Below are 18,408 nucleotides of genomic sequence, written 5' to 3' on the forward strand. Positions count from 1 at the left end.
GTCGAGATGACATTTTTTACAGAGAGTGCCTCACCTGAGTGTGTAGATGACATAACGTGATGAGATGAGTTACGTTGATATCATATCAGCTGTTATGACTGCTAACAACTGCACAAATTGAGCCTGAAATAAATTTTTACTCTAAGTAACACTTTGTTATCCTCCTCTGGATCGCACGTTTTGGCAGTATTTACTTGGTGTCTCGAGACCAGAAATACAAAACAGGCAATTAGAATCATCATGGCACTGCCCAGTGGTTGCTCAGGAAAACTGTGGATATGGCTAATATAATATCATTGTGTAGCAAACAGGAGAGCAATGACAACGCAATATAACAGCTGTCGACCGAACACAACAACTCCAACATCAACACCATTGCTGTTTATTTATGCACGATTTAGTTAAATGTTTTTATCATGATCCATAGCGCTGGCAAAGGAAATACATTTTTGTTCTTGTGGGGATGTTTATTGCCTGTTGGCAATCCAGTTTATGGTGCATTACCGCCACCATCTGATCTGGACAGTGAAACGTCACAAGAAAGTCTTTGAGTGGAGTCAGATATACAGGTATAAAAGGGAATTGTGCATCTGTTAGTTAGTTTTTATTCTGAGGAGCCGAGAATAAGGTTCAGGGATTTGCCGTGGATGACTGCTCCTTTGGCTCGCAACAGCTCGGTATTGGGTGTTGCCCAGCCCGCCGCTCTAAAGATGTCTGCTAGGGAGGTGCCGTTGGCCAGTGCCCACGAGGGGCATTATTTTATAATAATAATTAATAATAATTCCTTGCATTTATATAGTTCTTTTCTAGGCACTCAAAGCGCTTTACATAGTATAGGGGGAATCTCCTCAACCACCACCAGTGTGCAGCATCCACCTGGATGTCACGTATGTCCGGGGGAGGGACATGCCTTTTCTCAAAATCAGAGGTAACCATGGCTCCTGAAAGAATCCCCTAGTGTCACGTCGAGTGAGTGACAGACGGGGAACTTACATCTCAAAATTTTAGATTTTTTTGAAAAATATAGAATTTTAGAGAAATAAGAACTCCACATCTGATGCTGTTTTGTTTTTTGCATTTTTTGGAAAGTCTAAATTGTAGCAGAATTACTAGAGATCATCAATGTATTGTTGTGAACATGTGCTTTATAGTTGCTAAGTGGATACCTAACCAAGTCAAAAGAATCCATCTACAAGTCTCTAAAATCATGTTTCAATACAAGTTACAAGTTTAATGTATACAAAAAAATCTGAATATCGCAAAAACAATTAGCAAATAAAGCATCGTTTCTATCATATGTGTTTAGGTGAACAAAACCGTCACTTCAGGTGAAATTATCGAAATAGAAATAAAAATGTATGTTAAAGCCATGTACTGTGGCTCTTTTCTTAAAGTCAAACAATTTTAGCAGAAGAACTAGAGATCATCATTGCTGTGCCCTAGTAATAAAGGACCTAATGTTGAATTGGTCCCTTTCATTGCCAGTATATTTAATATGTGATCAGCCTGCAAAGAGATTGAAGGCTATATTTTCCTTCTTAATGGCACCATTAAAGCACAATAACAAGTCGGCCGAATTGAGTTATCTTTAACGAGTAGTATAAATTTGCTGTCACACTTAGGTTTAAATTGCTTTATAACGATTAGACATTGTCTGTTTCAAAATATTAAACAGTGTTTCTTTGGTCATTGTTGCATTTCAGGGCCTTCACCGATGTTCGCCTTGTTTTTTTGTTGTTGTTTTTCTGTTTGCTTACTCTTTTCATTGTTAACCTTCTGGGCGCTGATAAAATTTGGAAAAAAAAATTTGGCCATTAAAATCACGCAATGATTATTTTTCCTTTGTTGCCTTACAAGCACTGGTGTTATATTTTAATTAAAATTACAATTAATGCTGATATTTTCTAAGTATTACTTGGACAGTGCTGCCATGCACATAACCACCACGACCTTCTATTCCCCTGGTCTCAAGGACTTTTATCTCATTGAAAATTTGTTCCAATATTGCATCAAATCCAAATGTTTTGATGTCCTGAGCATAGAAAAGTGCACACAAATGTATGTTTGCCAAAAATGAATTAAATTGTGGTGGGGAATTTCTCAAAGTAAAATATACACAGCCCAGTTTGTGAATTTCCCTTTTTTGACCCCAGTCTCAAAATCATGGTAATACAGCTGAATTTTAAGTGTGTTTTTTTTCTGTGGAAAACAGGGTATGACTCTTTATGTATAGTCCATCTTCAACATCAGAGTAAATATCATCTTTATTAAGTATACCTGTGTGTGATGTTTGGGTCCTTTAAAATGCTCTGTAAGTTTTGCAGAATGGGCAAACTTATCAGTCACTGAAACTTGCTAATATGTCCCAGTAGTCCTGTTTTTTTCTGTTGTCAAATCTGACCCCAAGTACTTTCCAAGTACAAATCTGTGGTGTTTTTGCTGGAAACTGGCAATGAAATGTCATTTGAACATGTAGCCACATCAGTATTATTTGGTTGCCCAACAACTGCACTATGAACAACAGCAATATCTTCAACGACTTCATTACTTTCTTCATGAACTATTCAAATTTCAAAATCCTGAAAATGTAACAAATTGTAAACAGCTACCTGCTTGACCAAATTTTAGACTGAGTGATTTGCTAGGCAACAGCCCATGAATTAACTTAAGATGTCAAACAAGCACATTTGTGTTCTCCAGGCAGCAAAAACAAATATTTTTTTTTAACTGACAATCCACTCTAATCCATGAATCTTGCTCTTGAGCTTAGCAACTCGTGGACTATCTTTGACCTTGCCAATGCCAATCTGAAAAACAGTTGTTTGTCAGAACGTGTACATGTTATGCAGCACTTTGCTGTAAGTGACAGAAAAGTCCAAATTTACCTTTTTGAATATTACATTTACATTTATGCATTTGGCACATGCTTTTATCCAAAGCGACTTACAGTGCACTTATTACAGGGACAATCCCCCCGGAGCAACCTGGAGTTAAGTGCCTTGCTCAAGGGCCCAACAGTGGCATCTTGGTGGTGCTGGTGCTTGAACCCCCGACCTTCTGGTCAGTAACCCTGAGCCTCAACCACTGAGCCACCAATGCCTACAAGGTGTTTCTCAGCTTGAGATGCAGACATCTTTCCAGGTCACTTGCGGCCTTGTGGAATTAAATGAAGGAAGAGAAGAATTTAAGCAAGATTGCAACCCCATCCTATATAACAGACATGGCAACATCAGCAAAAAATACATGGACAAGTCTACATAATCTTATTATAAACTCCAATAGTCTAACCTGCATCATCCATTTCATCCTCCTTCGCAGCTGATTCCGCAGAGTCAGTCAGGTCCTGAAGGTCTTGGGAGACATTCCTTTCCTTTGTCCTCTGCATACATGTTGTTGGCCACCTTTCCAAGAACTTAGCTGATGTCTTCTCATCAAAAATCAAAACAAAGTCCAGGTCAATCTGTAAAAACAGACAAACCCTTGTGTGAGTCCATTTACTTCAAATTCCCGGAATATTCCAGGTTCGATAGAAGTTTAGCACATTCAACAGGATTTGTTGTATTGTTATTTCCCATAAAAATGAATTTTGACATGTTCTCTCTTGTTCTTTAATACAAGCAAACACCTAGGTTACAATGAGACATTTACAATGGAAGTGAATGGGGCCAAAAGTATAACCAGATGTAAACAATATGCTTGTCAATGATTATAGTTTGATAACTATACACTTACAAAATTTCTGTGAAGTCTTTTTTACAACTCCATTGTCATGATGATATAACATTTTAAACCCTACAACAACCATACAAATGATGATTTAAACAAGAGCACAAACAGCTCAAATAACCTGAGTTTTAACAGAAGAATTAATGTAAGGTCTTATGTAAAATGACAACATTCAAATTTCTGCCTTTAAACAACCAAAAATTGGTACTGTTCAGTGCCAAGTTAAACTGTGAACTTGATTTTTTATTTAATTTTTTGAAACAGTGGGATAGGTTGATATTATTTTTATGGTAATCAACATTATGCCACAAACGACTGTCAATTAAGCTTAACTTTCATTAAACTTGAAATATTCCTTAAACCCTAACCAATGATAAAAGGAATACTTCACTGTAAAGCAGTTCAATGGAAAGGAGGAGGCGAGAACCGGCTTGACGACACAAATAATATTTTAATGATTAACTTAAAAAAAAGACAGACACACACACATGACGAACATGTCCGTAAACGATCTCTCTCGTCTCACCACCATCCGCAATTGGCCTTTATCCCTCTCGGAGGCTTAATTAGCCTGAAAAGGGACCAGCTGTGTATAATCACGACCCGGCCCCGCCCTCCGCCCTGTCACATTTACCCAAAAATAAAAATGATCTTTTATCATATTTATCACCCAATTGCGACGGTACTGAAACATCTCCCTCATTTTGACCTTTACTGTGTCAACCTCTGATGTATCTTTCATTAGGGAAACAGCTTCCCTACACTGTTCTTCTGTCAGGATAACCTCTGTGCTGGATGAAGCCTCTCTCTCTCCGCAGTTGGGCCACCACTGAAAGACTGGGAGGAACATCTTTGGTTCTCTGATGGTTCACTGTTCCTCTGAATGTTCTTTATTTCCAGAATCAAGTAACTTTGTCCACTTTGAGGGTCAAAATAATGTTCCTTCAGAAAATTTAAGTAATGCAAAAGTCGCCAAATACCCCATAACGTCTAGGTTATGGATGTAACCTCCAGGTTATGGATGTAACCTCCGTTCCCTGATGGAGGGAACGAGACGTTGTGTCGAATAAGGGAAACTAGGGGTCTCTCTTGAGAGCCTTTTGCATCTCTGATCTATGAGAAAAGGCCAATGAGAAATTGGCAGACAGAATTTGCATGTCCCGCCCCCAGACATACGGGTATAAAGGGTGGGAAATGCGTCTGTTTCATTCAGGATTTTTCTGAGCCGACAATGAGGTTCGGCCACAACAGTGGCTCGGTTCAGTGACGTGGCTGGGAGGACACACATCTCGTTCCCTCCATCAGGTAATGGGGGTTACATCCGTAACCTAGACGTTCCCCGTCTGTCGCTCACTTTGACGTTGTGTCGAAGAAGCGACACTAGGGGTCCAATTTAATTCATGCCATGCGCTGAGCCGTGTACGTGTACTGCTGACACAGGAGCAGGCAGGTATTTTTAAGTGACCAGCTGTGCTAGGCTGCACGTACCCTTCACCAACACCCCATAAAATCGTCAAAGCCTTCTGGTTCTTGAACCCCGACAGGGGGGAACAAGGCAACGTGCCAAGCATGGGAGCAGGCCGCACCAGCCGCACCTTTTCTCTCTCTATGTTTCTCACATAGAGTTAAAGTGGCTGGGGCCATCTTAACGCTGTCATATGCATCGGGGAAGGCAATCTTTCCCAGTTTTCCTATTCTTTCAGGGGGGAAAGACCCTGTGGAGACCACACCTGCCCAGACTGGGGGAGGTAAAGAGTGGTGAAATACATCACATGGGCTTTGAGGTCACATGTGGAGAATGGCGCGGTGGTAGATCTTACCTCATTGGGAGGGAGGAGTTGCTACAAACACGGCGACCGGGGTTCGTGAGGACTGCCCAAGGGAGACGCAGGTCCGCTCGCAAGGGGACCGTACCGCGGAAACTACGCACAGGGGGAAAAGTCCACGTGGGAGCCCGTCCTGTGAAGCACCTATTCTAGTACATGGTAAATTGAGTACCCGCATTGGTTTTGGTCGGCGAATTCCTCCGCTGAATTCGCGGACCAGAGGGCTTGGGAGGAGTCATCCAGGGAGCCAAGTTCGTGGGATCTCCTAGGGTAAAGGCGCATGGTATTACCTCAGTGGAGGGAAAGTGCGCTATGTGCAAGCGGTCCACCCGGTCAGTTTGTCAGTGTGTACCGAGTTCTACCGGCTCGGACCTGAGAAAACACGGGACGAAACCGACTCAACCCTGAGATTGTAAAATCTCACAAAGATGCAACAGCGGGTTGGTTCGCAACCGCTCTGTCCACCTGGGGGACCACCGTGTACCCGTGGGCAGCTCCGCTCGTCCGCAGCTCTGCTGTCGAGGGTAGTGAGAGCGGATGAACGAGAGGCACGGTGACGGGTGCCTATGGAGCAAATACATGCTTTTTTCCTATTTTCTGTTTGCAGTATTATAGAGCATTGCTGGCCAACTAAATAATTGATGAGGCTAAAATTGTGTGGGTGTGTGTGTGTGAATGTCAGAGTGTGTTTTGTATGTGTGTGTGTGTGTGTGTGTGAGTGTGTAAAAACAATAGTGGTATTATGTAAACAAACTGGCATTTAAAGGGTTAAAATCGTGAAAATGTATGAAGATTTGGTAGTTATGATCAGGACTGATGCTGATTAACTAAGTGGAAAATAATATTAATATATAATATTTAATTATATGAATTTATTTAATTATAAATTGTTTTTTTGACACAGACATTATTGTCCTGTAAGGATCTCTGAGTAACCTTTTTAAATTGATTCTTACGAGATGGCGAAATCGTAAGATGTCTTACGACTGCTCGCATGACAAGGTAACACTTTTATTCCCATAGAGATAATCGACATAGAGATTTTTGCATCGATACGATGCAAGCATCATATTTTAGATTGCCTCCTATCCAACACTTTATTTTAAGACAGGAAATATCTGTGAATAATTTTACTCGTTCCATTGAATGGTGATTTTCCTATTAAAATCATTGTTAGGTTTAGGTTTGACCATTGTTAGTTGTTTGATTGTTTTTCTCTATGGGAGTAAAATTCATTAGTAACATTTTTTCTCGTACTATTATTATGACTTGTCATTGGACCGAGTTGAAAGCCCTTTATTTGTAAAATTTCACAGGGCCTCGTGTCAACTAGGTGTGTCACAGTTGAAGGCAGCTGTTCCGATAAACTCCGGTCTTCATTTGTTATGAGTGACAGTTTTACCTCTCTGTCTGTTTATGACGACAAGGCAGAGCACAGTCTGTGATTAAAAGCATGCTCGTTAATCTGACTATCAGAATGCTAAAAGCTGCTTTTATAAGCAAACAACAAGATTTAATATTTCCCCCCAGCTCTGTTAAAAGGTGACACTGCCAAAGCGAGTTAGCCAATTAGTACGTCTCCCTCATCCTCCCCAGAAGGCTTCACCTATGAGGGAAAAACAAATGCTGAGAATGTACAGAAACACGTCTGAGCAGACAGGACTGTCAGTAAGAGTGCCTCGTCGCTGAAGACGAGCTTGCGTTCTGGTTGTCATAAGGCTATGTCTCTTGTCACTTCCTCACAAATTGTTGTAACAACACTACATCCTTATCCTGCATGCCAAATGTCCCGAAAAAAACGTGTGTTTTTATGATCCTTGAAAGAGGCTTATTGGATTAGGAGAAATAAATAATATTCTGTTGCTTTAGACCCATGTGGTGATAAAAAAAAAAAAAACATTTCTAAATTTTTGGCTGCTTTTAAAGGGTATTTGCTTGTCTTTGATGGGATGATTTATGTCCAACATATTTTTTCCTCTTTTGATTTGCACTGTTTTATTTCTGTTAAACTGCATCAAACCATTTTTACCTTTAGGTGAAAACAGATTAAATGTGATTGTTATGTTCTTCTGAAAATGTAATGTGGTTCTTGCCAGTGCAAAAGTCACCACCACATTGCTTAGGTTCCCCGTCTGTCGCTCTCTCCACGTTGTGTCGGAGAAGCGACACTAGGGGTCTCTCTTGAGCGCCGAATATGCCTCTGATCCATTGAAAAAAGGCCAATGAGAAGTTGGCAGTCAGTATTTGCATACCCCGCCCGGGTATAAAGGCGAGGCAAATACTAGAGTTCATTCAGAAATTTTCTTCGGAGCCGATGGTTGTGCATGCTGTTCACGTGAAACATACCCGTTCCTGTATTCCTCTGACGCTACTGCATGCTGTTGGATTGATGGCGCATTACAGTGGCGATTCTTCTTACAGCGCAATATAAAAAACTCAGACGAGTTTTAAAAGAGTGATTTTCTTTAAAAGATTATTTTCTCTAAAAGAGCAAATACACAGCGGCGTTGAACGTCCTTTTCAGGACGCGTCTTTGTAAAGATGCCTTTCCGCCCCTGTGTAGTTCCTGGATGCGGTAGAGTGCTCTCCGCTTCAGACGGCCACAGGTGTTGTCTCGTGTGTCTGGGCAGTGATCACACCGAGGCTGCGTTTGTGGATTGTTCATGTTCTCACATGGTTCAACATGACCATGACAACGTTGCGGTCGCGGCTCGCTTACAACCGTAAGCAAGCCACTCCAGCCGCCCCTCGCATTGCTCCTTCTTCCCACGTGATTGAGGACGGTGCGATTGGAAGCGATTCGGGGATGGCAGCGGGTGCGGCTCCGTCGATTACCCCCCTCGGACCACCCGTCCCCCGGCACGCTCGTTGACTCCCGTCCGTGCTCGAGGCAACAGCAGCTCGCCTCACAGCCAGCTTGCCTATCCTCTAGAGCTAGAGGTGGATGAGCTCGCCGCTGCATTGGAGAGCGCGGTGTCTGACGCGGATGACTCCCGTGGGCTGCCGCCTTCGGGCCAGCACACCCAAGCCGAGGCTGACGCTCAGATGTCCGACATGCTTTCCCGGGCCGCCGCCAGCGTGGGCTTGGACTGGAATCCCCCGTCCTCCCCACAGCCATCGCGGTTGGATGACTGGTTCCTGGGGTCCCGACGCTGCTCACAGCCGCGCCCCCCGTCCCGTTTTTCACGGAAGTGCACGATGAGCTGACGTCGCTATGAAGGGCACCGTTCACCACACGAAATCACAAAGCCACACGCTCATCCGCTTTCGCTACCCTCGACGGAGGAGCGGCCCACGGGTACACGACGATCCCCCGGTGGATAGTGCTGTTGCGCTCCATCTATGCCCCGGAAACCCTACCACCTGGCGCGGTCGCCCTGTACTCCCTTCCAAGGCCTGTAGGACAACATCCTCGCTGACAGCGAAGGCCTACAGCACCTCCGGAACTGCCGCTTCCGCCCTGCACGCCATGGCCCTCCTGCAAGTCCACCAGGCCAAGGTGCTCAAAGAACTGCACGTGGGTAGCCCAGATCCCGACGTGCTGCAGGAACTGCCCTCAGCGACCGCCCTCAGAGCCACGAAGGTCACGGCGCAGTCACTCGGGCAGGCGATGGCCACCCTCGTGGTCCAGGAACGACACCTATGGCTGAACATGGTCGAGATGCGTGAGACCGACAAGCTTCACTTTCTCGACGCCCCAGTCTCCCAGTTCGGTCTCTTTGGCGACACCGTTGAGGACTTCACCCAGCAGTTCTCCGCGGTGAAGAAACAGATGGAGGCGATATCACATATCCTGCCCCGCCGCAAACCTGCCGCCCCGGGCCCTGCCCCGTCTGCTCGCCGAGGGCGTCCCCCTGCGAGGAAACAACAAGCTGCTCCGCCTCAACCTGGGCCCAGCTCTCAGCCCACACGTCGAGCGCTCCGCAGGAAGCAGACGCCCCCTGTCTCATGGACCCCCTCGAGGACCCGGATGGCTCCCAGGCGCTCATGAGACGGATGACCCAGAGCCCAAGACATTAGCTCTGGAGATGGTAAGACCACTCCGTCCCCCGGTGGAGGGCCGGGAGGAGAATTTTCCTTTAAAAACTTTTCTTTTGCCTCTCCCCTTAACCGGGGAAGTGGTACCCAAATTCTCAATAAAAGAGCTATTTCCTTTGTCTCTGGGTCATCTGGCCCGCAAATGCTGTTCTCACGGCACTCTGCCCCCAGATCTCAACAGTCCCGGTACGCTGGACGCGGCCCCAGGCCAGCCTTCAGCCCCACGACTGTTCCCCGGCCGGCCGGTTCTGACGAGTCCAGAGGACGCACTACAGGACCTCCTCCTCAGTCACCAACCCGCACCCTGCCGGATGTCCAGAGCAAGGTAAGTGCTTTGAGTCTTTTCTCAGCACCAGAACCTCGGGACGCGTCCGCGCCTCCCGACGGTGTACTACCTGCTCCACCCCGCTACGAAGCCCCGCCGGGTACGTCAAAAATATCCGTCCCTTTGGTGCCCCTAGCATGGAGATTGGATGCGTGGCTTTCACTTCCCAACCCGTCTCGCTGGCTGGCCTGGACCATCCGACTCGGTTACGCAATTCAGTTTTCCAGGCCCCCGCTCCCCTTCACGGGCATCTGCTTTACCGCAGTGCACGGCCAACATGCCAAATTCCTGCGCGCGGAGATCGCTACTCTTTTTCTCAAAGACGCGATAGAGCCTGTCCCTCCAACCGAAATGAAGAAGGGTTTCTACAGCCCTTACTTCATTTTACCCAAGAAAGGCGGCGGCTTACGACCAGTCTTGGATCTGCGAGTTTTCAATCGAGCACTGCTCAAACTCCCGTTCAAAATGCTCATGCAAAAGTGTATCTTGACAAGCGTCCAGCACTTAGATTGGTTCGCAGCGGTAGACCTGAAGGACGCGTACTTCCACGTCTCAATTTTGCCGTGACACCGACCCTTTCTACGGTTCGCGTTCGACGGCCAGGCATTTCAGTACAAAGTCCTCCCCTTCGGCATGTCTCTGTCCCCTCGCGTCTTCACGAATGTCGCAGAGGCAGCTCTTGCCCCGCTCCGAGAAGCCGGCATCCGCATACTCAATTACCTCGACGACTGGCTCATACTAGCCCACTCCCGAGAGTTACTATGCGCTCACAGAGACCAGGTGCTCAGGCACCTCAGCCGCTTGGGGCTTCAGATCAACCGAGAAAAGAGCAAGCTCACCCCGGTCCAGAGCATCTCCTTTCTCGGCATGGAGTTAGACTCAGTCTCAATGTCCGCACGTCTCACCAACGTGTGTGCGCAGTCGGTGCTGAAATGCCTCGCCAAATTCAGGCCAGGCACGACGGTCCCTCTAAAACTCTTCCAGAGGCTCCTGGGGCATAGAGCATCCTCCGCCGCGACCACGCCGCTGGGGTTGATGCATATGAGACTGATTCAGCACTGGCTTCAGACTCGAGTCCCGAGACGAGCATGGCGCCATGGCACGCACCGTGTGACAGTCACCCAGCGGAGAGTGGAGGCTCCACCCCCAGTCGGTCCAGCTGATTTGGGAACGGTTCGGCAGAGCCCAGGTAGACCTGCTTGCCTCCCGAGAGACCTCCCACTGCCCGCTCTGGTACGGCCGAACAGAGGCTCCCCTTGGGACAGATGCGCTGGTGCACAGCTGGCCCGCGGGGCTACGCAAGTATGCAGGGCCCTCTCTCTTAAGACTGCCCTGCTGATTGCGCTCGCCTCCTTCAAGAGGGTTGGGGACCTGCAAGCGTTCTCTGTCAGCGACACCTGCCTGGAGTTCGGTCCGGCAGACACTCATGTGATCCTAAGACTGTGACCGGGCTATGTGCCCAAGGTTCCTACCACGCCCTTCAGAGACCAGGTAGTGAACCTGCAAGCGCTGCCCCGGGAGGAGGCAGACCCAGTCCCTTCGTTGCTGTGTCTGGTATGTGCTTTGCGTACCTACCTGGACCGCACGCAGAGCTTTAGACGCTCAGAGCAGCTCTTTGTATGCTTTGGGGGACAACGGAAAGGAAACGCTGCCTCCAAACAGAGGCTTTCCCACTGGGTTGTAGATGCCATTTCATTGGTTTATCACACCCAGGCCTTGCCCTCCCCCCTTGTGGGTCCAAGCTCACTCGACAAGGAGTGTTGCGTCCTCGTGGGCACTGGCCAAGGGTACCTCCCTGGCAGACATTTGTAGAGCAGTGGGTTGGGTGACACAGTTTCGGCTGCCCCCCGGTCGCTGTGTGTAGCAACTCCACCCTCGCTGAGGCTGGATCTGCCACCGCGCCACTTCCACGTGTCGCCTAAAAACACATGTGATGTATTCACCACCGTACCTCCCCAGTTGGGCAGGGGTGGTCTCCGCAGGGTCTTTTCCCCCCTGGAAGAATGGGAATTGGGTAAGACCCCCTTCCCTCAGTGCGTGTAAGGGCCCGGCTGTCTATTGCTCTATGGGAGAAACATAGAGAGAAAAGAGGCCCAGCCAGGCTTGGCCCATTCCCAGGTTGGCAAGCGTCGCCTTGTTTCCCTGCCTAGGGTAACCAGAAGGATTCCGACGACTTTTTTGGGGCATTGGGGAAGGGTACGTGCAGTCTGACACAGCTGGATATTTTAAACTCAAAAATGTCTAAGTGGTGTAGCCATCTGGAGAGAGTAAAAAAAATTAAAACAAATAAATAAATAAAAAAACAGAGGTTAGATATGTGATTTAGACCCTATTGACGGTTCAGCTGCACATTGTCTGTACAGCAGGAGTTGCACTTACTGCCCCCTGCTGACTGGGACTCGTAAATGTGGTACTTCAAGCTTGAATTGCTCAACCCATTCTCATAGAATGAATGTTACTATAACAAATTGTTTGCAAACTCACCTTTGTATGACCTTTGCATGCCGTGTTCTGTTTTTTTGTGCTCTCTCGCTCTCTCTCTCTCTCTCTTCCTTCTGTATTTTTGTCTCTCAAACACACACACATCCTTGTTTCTTCAATGACTTGTTAGAAACAGCACAAGCCGTCATTTCTAGCCCTAAATTTACATTTTTTATTTAGTAATGGAGGCTTTTGTGCATCTTTTGGACTAGAAATAGCAGATTCTGATCTGTGGTGTAAGAAAGTTGTTCCATGCACAAGTATGTTTTTTTTTTGTGACAGTTTCCTAATTTTTTTGGTCACTTGTTTGTTGAACTGCTGTATATAAGCAATATAACACTCACAATCATGCTGTATAGCATCGTTCCTGCAGCCGAATCACAGCCGTGCTGATGTAGGGCCATACAGCAATCTTGCCCATGTGATATTGCTTAAGTATACATATATACGGTATATATGAGAAAACAACAAAGATTGCGCTTCTACAATCTTTGCACACAAAATTTTAATTAGCAGTTAAAGGTAAACTAGACGTTAAATCTAAATTCTATAAAAACGATGTTGAAATTAAATGAAACAACCCTTATGCAATGCTACTTTTGCTGCTAAATGTTAATGTAATAAAAGTGAATCAGCAATAATATTGTAATAAAAAGAAATTTGTCATATTTAACAGTTATATTATATTTAATATACACCCAAAGAAGCTCAAGTTTACAGCAGCTTCACATTTTAAAACTAACATTTCACATCACCTGGGATTAAGCTGCTTGTGTCATACATATATAGTGCATTATCAGTGTTTATGAACGACATTGGTTGCTTCTAAAACAGCACAAGCTCTGTCCTCATTTGCATAAGAGCAAACTCATTTAATGCTTTTGATGCCAGGTGCAGGCATTCTAATCCCATTTGCACATTTTATTACCATATTCCCATATTTCTTAATCACTGTGATGGTGTAATTTGATTTCCATTTTATTTATTATATGTCATGTTATCTAAAAATGGAAGTAGCTTTTCAAAAACAGTGATGAAAAGCAGACATCATTGGTAAGAAAATGCCCATAACAGCAGAGCAACTCTGAATGTTCCAGTCCTGAGACAAGATTAATGTACGTCTTGTGCAAAGTGTACTTTGGTTTGTTAGATTATGTAGATTCATTCAGAACACTATAAAAAACCTTGGGTAGTTTTTATTAAAATAATCCATAAATACCCCATCTAGTACCATGTAAACAGCAGGACTTGTTCTTCTTCAGCCCACGGGAGTTAAAAAGATTGTCCATGCGCCTAGCAACCAATGACTGCCTTAACAGCTTCACAAGTCTGCGATTCACATCACCACTTGAGTTCGTAAGACCTTTGTGTAAAATTGACTCTTGAAAATTGAAGTATCTTTCAAACACAGATCACACTTCATACTGTAACTCCCACTTTCAGTACATTTGTATTTTCTTATTCATGTTCTATGTGCTTAGAAAGTTAAGAAGTGGAATAAATTGGAAGACAGGACTGTATTTTTTGAACTTCCTGATTAGTGGTTCTTTACTCAAACCCTAATTAAAAAAATTCTGCATTGACTTCACCTTGAAATGCTTAACATACTCAAACTTCAAACATAGTTTTATAGATAAACACAACCAAACAATGTTTTTCATTTCGGTTTGTTCTGAGCAAAAAATGTATTTTTATGTTCTGGTTCAGAAGTTCTGCAGCCTCCTTACCAAATGTTAACTGGTTAGATCAAAATAAAAGAACAGTTAATAAAGTTCATTTTAAAATGACAGTACTCTGAGCTAAGAGTGGGTGAAATACCAGTTGCAGTGCAATGTGCTCTAGAAAAACAAGCCCAATACAAGCCACTTTCCTCACCAAAATAAGCAAAAAAAAAAATAATAAAATGTCCGTTGTGTGGTGGATTTATCAGCATAGAAATCATAACAAGCATACAAATAATGAATAGCTAAGTATAATTTTTATTACAGAAATGTAAGCGCGGCGTAGTTCTAACGGGAAGACTAGCAGCAGTACATCATCACGTCATTAGCTGTGTAATTCTTAGCCAATCACATGTAAGACATTGCTTTAGAAGTCTACTCACAATCTATCACATTGCTGTTTCAGTGTGCTAACACAACCTCCACCACCCCACCACTACCAGTTGAGCCCTGTCTTGCACAGGGGTAGGCTCCTCGCCCCTGCCTCCTATCTCCGGCAGGATATGACGGTTCTGAGTACAACTCCCTCGCACTGCCAGACGGGGCCTACGCCAAAGAGAGACATTACTTTTCTGTTTTACATTCATCAAATAAATGGCATCTTAAACCTCATTCAAGCCTGCGTGTCTTCCCGATAGAACTAGCTTCTGATAAAAATCTGGCTGCATCAAATCTGTATTATTGCATCATATCTAACAATAAATCAGTGAAGACTTGAGAGGTGTAGTGCAAGATGAGTCATCAATACTTTTGGTCCATTTTCTGAAAGAGAAACACTGTATATTTTAAAATGCATCTATATGATACAAGTACATTTTGTACACATGTAGGAGCACACATACTTTATTTTGGCCTAGTTAAAAGACTGACTAAAAGCCACAAAACTCTATTTATCTTACTCTATTATATGTTCTTTCCTTTTAGAAAATGCTAATATAATTTTATTTTACAACTGGTGTATGGAGTGCAAGTCATTTACATGAAAAGCAGCATTCAAATTGTGCTCAACAGGTAATGATTCTGGCACACTAAAATCCAACAGCAGTGGTGTTGGAAATGTAGGCTTATAAACAGGCGGTAAAACTCTAGTCATTCTTGTTACGCTTTATGACATCGTACCATATCCCCTCTCCCAGCCAACTAGTTTTAATGAAGGCAGGTTTTAAATTGTTATGTTTAATTTGATTTAGCATTTTTATGAGATAAATCCTTCTCTCAATCACATTTAAATGTTTATTGTTACATTAGCTGTACTGCTTACAGTCAGGGTTTTGGACTACAGTTAATAAATGTGAGTGATTTCCATAAAATATTCAAAGAAGCCAATTATTGCCATGGTGGCTCATCTCCACTGCTAAACTTCAATCAGTTTTGCATTTGAAATGCATTAAATGCCTGGGTAAAATGCTATAATCTGCACGGCAATATCTTTATAGCCGCTATTGGGGAAAACGTGAACTTATATTAGTCACATTAATTCTGCTGTTTAATTATTTAGAGTGTATTGATTTCTCACACATTGTTTGGATTTATTACTCATTAAGTATTAAAACACTAATTTAATTGTCATGTTTACTAGAGAGTACAATGGTGTGAATATAAATCTGAAAAAAAAAATAATTACACAGTGCCGTTGAAAGTTAATGGTCATTTTAATAGCTCCACTTTAATTACTGGCATTATTATGCAAGTATTTCGCGAGAGAGCACCTTTGCATGCTATTTTATTTTTATATAAGCGTGACATAGTCTATTTACATATATGCATGTTTTATATATTTGTATACCTGTCATTTCAAACACTAGTTCTGTCATGATGATCATATTGATGTCTTCATCTCTGATTTCATCAAAGAGGATTTTATATTTTATTTTTGGCTTTTTTATGTTAATATTACAATAGTTGGGCATTAAATATAAGGAGAACAGATGGAAAAAAAGAATTGGAAAATGCTGAATTCATCCACATCTAACTCATGTCACCCACTGTACACCATCACTTAATGTGTTGGAGGTTATGTACCACTTGTACTGAAATATCTGAATAATCAACATTTGGCCTTTCTGAAAAACAGAAGTGTTAGATCCAAAATCCACCACTGTGTCACTCGACGTATTCTATTTTTGAATTAGTGAATTGTGTGTAAATATTGTGTACAAAACTGTAGGTGTTGAATTAGGTTGTTTGTATATCTCTTTTTCACTATCATTGAATATAATTATCATTATCGTTTATCATTATCATTAAATTGCATTGTTTATTTTGCCACTATTAGTCAACCTTTAAATGCTAACCACTATGCCATTATTATTATTATTATTATTAGTAGTAGTAATATTTTAAAGAATTATATGTAACTAAATTAATCACAGAAAGATCAGGATTCAGAAACAGACTAAAATAAATCACTGAATACAAGTAAATAAATAAACAAATGATTAAAATCACATGACTTAATACAGCCTAATACAGACCTTTATTCCAGAATTGTCCAAAACTAACTGTAGTTTTAATCTTTACCAATGGGTGGCGCTGCTGTTTTATTTTGTCTCCTGTGTGTTTTCCTGCAGATGATGTAGAGGACAGGGGTGCAGAGGATGACAAGTCTTCACCAGAGGAGGGCTTAACAGTCAAGCAGGTTAGGACCACTAACTTGATCACAATTTTGAACACCCTCACATCTCATAAACTCATTCCCATATATGATACAATAATGGGTTTTTATGTCGTTTTTCAGGGTTAATATTTGCAAAATGAAGTAACTGTATTCAGCCACCATTAAATTTTCAAGCACCTGTATTCAGAATACAGTTACTTTATACAATTTTGAAAGAATATTTTTATAATGTCCTCAAAATAAGGCAGAAAGAAAAAAATTCTTGCAAATAAAATGATAAACTTTATTGTTTTTCTGAACATCACAGATGCAAGCTGCACACTCACTCTCTCTTCCCCAGATGAGCAGCAGTGTGTGACTGCATTGTTGCCAGGGTTTCATGCCAAATTAGGCTCATTTCAAAACCCACCCTGGATTAAAATTTTAGAATCGCGGGTAGCATTTTTGGATACTTTAAAAATCATGGACTGCAGTCACCAAAAGGTTTGATGTCAGGCACTAAATAATGAAAATACATTATTTGTGGTAACAATATTCAGCGTGCTGTCAGCTGTGCAACAATACAGCCATCAATTTATTTATTTTTTTCCCACAAATATAACATTTGTGTGCATTATACATTGTTTCCCACGATTGTTGCTGTGTAAATGTAAAGATGGTGTAAAGACAGACGGCTCTTGATAGCATTTGGTGAGTCATGTCCACATCAGAAGCTCACAGAATGAAGAACTGTTGAGAAATAATTGTTGAGTAAATGACTTATATGATGCTTATTTGTTATGTTATCATAAAAGGAGGCAGAAGAGGCCAGTCCAGACCCTGATCAAGAGGATAACTCTCAAGTACAGACTGACATAGATGGCTCATCCAACACAGAAACCATAAAAGAGCCGGCTGACTCTGAACCAGCTGATCCAGACCAAACCACTGAGGAATCACAGTGTAACGGAGGAGAAGAGAAGAAACCAGAGGATGAGAACACAGGAGAGGATGAGAAAAAAGAGATGGAAGAGGAAGAATGTAAAGAAAAGGATGGAGAGATAAAAGAGGAGGCAGAGACATCAGAACTAGAGGCAGATAATACTAATGAAGTAAAGAAGGAAGAGGAAACAGATGCTGAAGGGGAGGAGACACAGAATGAAGAAGAGACTGCAGAAGAATCTGAGCAGAAAGAGCAGCAAGTGGAAGGAGAAGAGGAGGGAATTGAGGAGAAACCAGAGAATGAGGGAAATCAGACAGAAGAGAGCCCAGATCAGAGTGAGGAATTATCAGCAAATACCGAATGAGAAGACTAGGAAACTAACACTGTCTAACCAGACTTAATAAAGTTTAGAGCGACAAGCAGTTTCTAGACTCTGAACACGATACTGCTGCGTGACATGACACAATCATAGTGTATCAGAAGATAGTTGATGCTATGCACAATTATGTGGAGCAGGATTTTCGACCAATGAGATTTCACTGTGTGTGGGGCTATCTAGCGTGATGCTGTGGAAATAGAAACCAAGTGATCTACAAAATGTTGCAGCTGCTTAGGACAAAAACTGGTTAAATGCAGAAGCTTTTATGAGATGTAGCTTTATCTTGTCTTTTATCTACGATTCTGTGTTTAGATGAAAGACTAATTACTTTGAGTACTAGTAATTTATTCATATAAATTATTTATTTCATTCA

The 18,408-nt window shown here is 43.0% G+C and overlaps 1 protein-coding gene across 1 annotated transcript in view; it reads left to right on the forward strand.

Annotated features, from left to right (window-relative positions):
• Nucleotides 1-18,020, forward strand: part of LOC127657616 (doublecortin domain-containing protein 2-like) — a 53,697-nt gene extending 35,677 nt beyond the window's left edge. Inside the window, exons 8-9 of the mRNA XM_052146492.1 lie at nucleotides 16,688-16,755; nucleotides 17,529-18,020. Of these exons, the coding sequence (XP_052002452.1) occupies nucleotides 16,688-16,755; nucleotides 17,529-18,020 (560 nt within the window). The remainder of the gene's footprint in view (nucleotides 1-16,687; nucleotides 16,756-17,528) is intronic.
• The last annotated feature ends 388 nt before the right edge of the window (nucleotides 18,021-18,408 follow it).

Source organism: Xyrauchen texanus, chromosome 17 (genome assembly GCF_025860055.1).
Source record: "Xyrauchen texanus isolate HMW12.3.18 chromosome 17, RBS_HiC_50CHRs, whole genome shotgun sequence".
Lineage (NCBI taxonomy): Eukaryota > Metazoa > Chordata > Actinopteri > Cypriniformes > Catostomidae > Xyrauchen > Xyrauchen texanus.